The sequence below is a fragment of the Salvelinus sp. IW2-2015 genome, unplaced genomic scaffold (genome assembly GCF_002910315.2).
Source record: "Salvelinus sp. IW2-2015 unplaced genomic scaffold, ASM291031v2 Un_scaffold1869, whole genome shotgun sequence".
NCBI lineage: Eukaryota > Metazoa > Chordata > Actinopteri > Salmoniformes > Salmonidae > Salvelinus > Salvelinus sp. IW2-2015.
This window is the reverse complement of record NW_019943233.1, coordinates 86007-91765: the sequence shown is the minus strand read 5'-3', so window position 1 is coordinate 91765 and position 5759 is coordinate 86007. Positions and strand designations below refer to the sequence as shown.

At 47.0% G+C, this 5759-nt stretch overlaps 1 protein-coding gene across 1 annotated transcript; it reads right to left on the bottom strand.

Annotated features, from left to right (window-relative positions):
- Window positions 1–203: 203 nt before the first annotated feature.
- On the bottom strand, window positions 204–5050 carry LOC112072267 (prolactin-releasing peptide receptor-like). Its single transcript, XM_024139677.2, has 2 exons — window positions 4152–5050; window positions 204–3866 (listed from the first exon to the last, which is right to left on the bottom strand). The coding sequence occupies exons 1-2, from the start codon at window positions 4974–4976 to the stop codon at window positions 3540–3542; spliced, it is 1152 nt and encodes a 383-aa protein (XP_023995445.1). The 5' UTR covers window positions 4977–5050; the 3' UTR covers window positions 204–3539.
- Window positions 5051–5759: the final 709 nt, after the last annotated feature.

The window sequence follows — 5759 nt, the reverse complement described above, 5'->3', positions numbered from 1 at the left end:
CATCTCACTCCTCTGCCCTTTGTTTAGAGCCACTTCCTGTGACACTTGTCACTGCTACTGTTCTAAATAGCTACATCATGTTGCTATTGGTGGATGTGCATATTTAATTGTTTGTCTGTGTGTATGTGAAAACCTGACGAATGAAATAGACAAAAAAAGAACAGAGTTTTTTTTCTTCACATGTATGATTTCACAGTCTTTTTAATTAGCGAACAAACAGGATGAGGGGCGTGCGTCATGCAGACATTATTTTCGGAGGATGGAGGAGGCGGTAAGTTGGAGCATTTTGCATTTTTTAAACACCTGAAACAGCTTCTTCCTGCAATCTAGAGCCATAATCGTTATGCCTAATTCTATTTAAAAAATATATTCTTCTGCACAGGTTATTTCAGCATACCTCTTTACCCGTTCAATTGTCATTTCAATGAGGGTGTCATTTTGACTGTTGTAAATCCCACATCTCAATATACTGCACTAACATGCCTAGGATATTACATCCAAATTACAACACAGTACATGGGATCATGACATACATCATAAATACAGGCACATATCATGGCATCGTAATTAATACACAAATAATCTGATATTATCATAAATTGTCAGATCACATTTAAACTAAGTATGTTCCTGACCGGTGGTTATTTTTTTTAAAAGAAACTAAATATGCTTTTTCTGCATCTCTGCAACAACAAAAAATAATCAGGGTAAAAGAGGAATGTGAATGTTGTTCAGTACATTTAGCATTTGCTTGCTTTTCTTTAGTCAAACAACCTTGCCAGCAGGCATGCCAGCTAAGATAGTTAGACAAGCTACTCCAACTTGATTGATAGCCTGAAATAGCTTGGTAGCTGGTTATGAGATTGAGAACATAGCTAGCTGGCAAAAAAATGATAGGTGGCTAGTAATACAGAGAAACAAACAAAAAAAAATCTTTATATATTTATCAAGAAGGAATCAATAGTCTACGTGGCTTGATCAAATTCATGTACTAACATACCTCCTGCAAGTCCTGGTCATCACCGGCCAATCAAATCAACTGCTGTGTGTGTCACTCGACACTCTCTCTCCTCCTCTACTGACGATACTGTCTGCATGCACTAGAGCCCTCAAACTCACCTCTGGACTTTGAAGCCAGTTCAATTGTATTTCAAAGAAATTTGTCCCCCTCTAATCAGGGACTGATTTAGACCTGGGACACCAGGTGGGTGCAATTAATGATCAGGTAGAACAGAAACCCAGCATGCTCCGGAACTCGTAGGGTAAGAGTTGAATACCACTGTACTAGAGTACAGTATTTACCGTCCTGCCGAGCCTATCTTTACTCTGTGGTGTACCGGTACCCCCCTGTGTATAGTCTCACTAATGTTATTTTACTGCTGCTCTTTAATTACTTGTTACTTTAGTTTCTTATTCTTACTCTTTTTTTTAACTGCATTGTTGGTTAGGGGCTCGTAAGTAAGCATTTCACTGTTGTATTCGGCACATGTGACTAATACAATTTGATTTAACCCTGGAAGGAACCATTTACTAGGTAGAATGGGGGAGGGGGGGGGGGTGTACTGTTTGCCTGGTCCAGTCATTGTGCCCTCTCTGCGAAATACGGCTGACAGATTCTTTTTTATAAATAATTATGAGAAAATGTGGGGTTAAACATTTTGTTCAGTAATTCATTTAACATCTGAAAAATAAATCAACAGGAAAAATCTGCCCTTGTGCCCCCTATGTGCATGATGCCTCTGAACCTCATACAGGAAACCAAGGTGATGCCAACAATGAGGCAGGGTAGAACAGGTGGCTCTTCAGAGAAGGAACAGAAACACTGTGTGTGTAACAGGGATGTGTGAAACTGCAGGCATGCATTCGCTGCAAGTAATTGTTTCGGATGTGTGTACAGTATGTGTGACACGGTGTATTACTCAAAACCTACATGATCTATTTGTTTAAAGGAGGTTCATTCAAAACCCCTGTGCCTTTTCCATTATATTTGATTTTGAAGATTGAAAAAAAAAAAAAAAACATTTTGCTCACACTTAACAGCGGCAGTCTGTTTTTAAAGTCAGTTTGATATCTGGTCGTACACAAACATCCATACAGATCACAATTAAAGCCATTCAAACCCAGTGTTCTTGTTGGACTTTGACACAGTGGGTGGTGTGCTAGAGTGAGTCAGTGACAGCGTGCTCAGAGGCCTTGTGAATGTTAGCTACATGAACCCCAGCGAACTAGACAGACATGGACACCGGTGCCCAGCCCTGTTAGAAACACACGCTTCATCCTCTGATACAGCCACTGAAACCACAGCTAGGAAGCTCACTTTCACTCAGTGTAACCATCGCTATAAATTATATTGTCAAAAGATGACAACAGAGTTATGATTTTGGCTTGAAACCCCACTTGTTATCACGACACACTGGGAAATCAGATGGCAGGAGCTTTGTGCAACACCAGTTTTTTTGGGGAGGAGAAATTCACTTTGAAAACAACTAACAGAGATCCTCCTCCTCACTGGGTGGGCCACCAATTCACAGACACCAACAGAAAGGGCCTCTGGGAATGAATCCATTTGATTAGGCTCAAAGTCAGTGTCTCTGGGTTCAGCAAGTGGCATAACAATGGGTTAAAAAGTGTATGTTGTGTTCTAGTTGCGCTACTCAGCAACAGATAAGAAACTAATCCAATTGTGAGGTACATTTGGCAGACTGGGTGCTGTTCCTGGGCTGTCAGTCAACATGGCAGCCATAATATCACAGTGGGTGACTGCACAGATAGCGCTTTGCTTCGGATTAATTGAGTTCCAGGGAGCTGATTGGGTTTGAGACTGCAGGGATTAACACCTGTTCAAAGATACTCCAACACACCTAACTAGCACTGGGCTGGGGAATCGCTCCATGGCCCAGGCAGAGAAAGACAAGATGGGGGGGAGCTAGGGAAAGGGGGACAGAGAGAAAAGGAGAGAGAGAGGAATCAAAATAAAAGTAAAGCTACATGCATTGAAATACATTGGAAAAAGGAATCAAGAGAGAGTAAGAAGAGGGAGAGAAAGTAAGAAACGTCATAATCAGGCGAAGGCAGAGTAGAACGAGGGAACAACGGAAAAGAGTGAGCTATCCTTGCGGACTGTTTGTGCCCTGTTGCTCTCCTCTGTTTCGTGTGTGTAATCCATTTGGAGAGTGAGGAGTTCAGAGCAGGGTCATCACCCCCCTCTGCCACTTTCCAGACCTGCATCCCAGCCCAAGGTCCCAACAGTGTTTACACGCTCTGCCTCACAGAAGATGTGGGACCTGCTCATCGTCCTTGGCAGCAGGGCTGCTGTAGTGACACCCAAGGCAAATAGAATGAACGATCCAGAGGGCTGACGGTCTCCAGAGAAGTCTGATCCCCCTGTCCCACTGTCTCTCTGCCTCTCCTCATTCTCCCCCTCCTCCCTGCTCCTACGTCGTCTCTAACTGCGTGTATGAGATATATGTAATGGCTGTTGCTATGGCATATCACCTTTTGACCCCTACCTATAAACCATGCTGTGGTTCCTGATGTTCTCAGAGGGTGCTGTCGGACTCTCGACCGGTGGCCCCCGGGGTCTCCTTGCCGGGGGCGGGGACCTCAGAGAGCAGGCTGAGGCAGGTGGCCGGGTTCCGGGAGGTGCAGCGGGAGAGGAGCTGGCCCCCTGGGGGCCCCTGGCGGCGGCAAGGGCACAGGTAGCCCTTGAGGTGCAGCCATATCTTGCTGTGCAGGGAGGCGTAGATGAAGGGGTTGTAGCAGGCGGAGCTCATGGCCACCAGGTGGCAGCACACTTGCAGCACGTTGACATAGCGCTTGTCCACGATGTGGTAGTCTGGGTCCAGGTCCAGCAGCAGGTTCAGCACCTGCAGGGAGGGAGGAGGAATACACATGCTCAGGGGTCACATACATTAGGATTACATTGGGATTACATTGGGATTACATTGGGATTACATTAGGATTACATTAGGATTATGTACAGCCTAGGTGATGTAACTGCCCCTAAAATGCTTTTTCAGCATATTTTCTCAAAGACATCAGCTCAATTATATAAAAATGTCAGCAATGTCAGGAAAGTTGATGGGCTATCAGGAAAGTGCATTGTGCCTGTGTGTGTGCGCGCGCGCATCGGTGCATGCGTGTGTTCTCACCTGCAGGGGCAGCCAGCAGAGGGCAAAGGCAAGCACAGACGCCACCAGGAGAGAGAAGGTTTTCCTCCTCCTCTGGCTCCAGCGCTGCTGGCAGTGTGAGGGCTCTCCGGGCAGCGTGTGGCGTCTCAGGTGCACTGTGATGGCACAGTAGGACACGCTGACTGACAGCAGAGGGATCATGTAGGAGGCTACCAGGATACAGCAGGAGTAGAGCAGCCTGAGCTGGCCAGAGCTCGGCCAGAACTCCTCACACACCACCAGCTCCACCCCGCGGGGCCTCAGGTCCAGGTAGCGCGTGTGGAGGGAGGGAGGGGCAGCCAAGGCCAGAGACAACCCCCACACCCCCAGAGCCACCGCGCCGCAGCCCCCGACAGAGATCCTCCTCCTCACTGGGTGGGCCACCACCACGTAGCGGTCCACGGCGATGGCCGTGAGGGACAGTACCGAGGCGAAGACAGTGGCGGCCTGCAGCAGCGGCACCAGGTGGCAAAGAGGGCGTCCGAAGGCCCAGCCGCGGCTGTCGAAGGCGTACGAGGCGGTCAGAGGGACGCAGGTCAGACACATCAGCAGGTCGCCGGCCGCCAGGTTACCGATGAAGAAGTTGGTGGCGTTGTGGAGCTTCTTATCGGCCAGGATACAGGCCAGCAGGATGGAGTTGCCTATGCCGGCCACAGCCACCAGGAGGCAGTAGAGGGGCAGGAAGAGGGGCTTGAAGCGCAGCAGCAGTTGCATGCCAGAGAACATGTCCAGGGGGTTGTTGCTGTGGTTCAAGGAGGGGCCTCCAGTAGTGTTGGCCCCAGTCAGGACCTCCAGGATGGGATCCATCTCAGTGCACTGCTCCCCTACGACACAACATAGACAGTCACTAAATTGTGGCAGTTAAGGAAGACTGGGGGAAGCATCAGCACTTACAGCATGATATAGCAAAGAAAAGGGTTGAACCAATATCTAAGTTCACTTAGATTCTGAGTTCAACCTGTTCATAACCATGACCCTCAGCAGCCCTTTCTGCTTTAGCTGCTAACTTAATGTGTACCAAAGATTATTGATATACTGACAAGATATACATGTCTCTCCGCCCCTAACAATGGGAGTCGTTGTCCACAAAGCGGCACGGTGGGCTGTCTAGCTCCTGCCTATCCTTTCTTTGATTGGTGGATGCATACCATTACTGTAATCCTTTTTTGAATACTCAATCAGGGTTGTTGACATCAACCGCCTGTATTCAATGGAGAGCGATGCTATGCTGCTAGCCTCATTTCATGAATATGCAAAGCCATCTCAAGACAACAGATAAAAAGTTGTTTTCTCAAAGTTTCCCAGGATGTCACGTGTCCTACTTATATTAGTACACTCGTAACAACTTAAGCATTACGAAACTTCCATTCAATCAAATTAACCTCACGTAGCAAAAATAAGCCATTCATTTTTTTGTTGACCAAATTCGAAACACTCTCATTGTCCTCCATACAGAAACTCCTTGCTTGGTGGACGAAACAACGAAAAAGCGCCACCTGCTGGTGAGATACCGATTTTCCACCTAGTTGGGCATCGCTCTTCCTTTTCCTATATGTATGTACTAACCTGAATGTCATTTCATTTTTTGGG

What these genes read in the sequence shown, in the direction of transcription:
- LOC112072267 (XM_024139677.2), bottom strand. Translation starts at nt 4,976, where the DNA reads ATGGATCCCATCCTGGAGGTCCTGACTGGGGCCAACACTACTGGAGGC. An exon ending in TCTGCTGGCTGCCCCTGCAG is followed by an intron (nt 3,867 to 4,151) that starts GTGAGAACACAC and finishes CCCTCCCTGCAG; the next exon opens with GTGCTGAACCTGCTGCTGGA.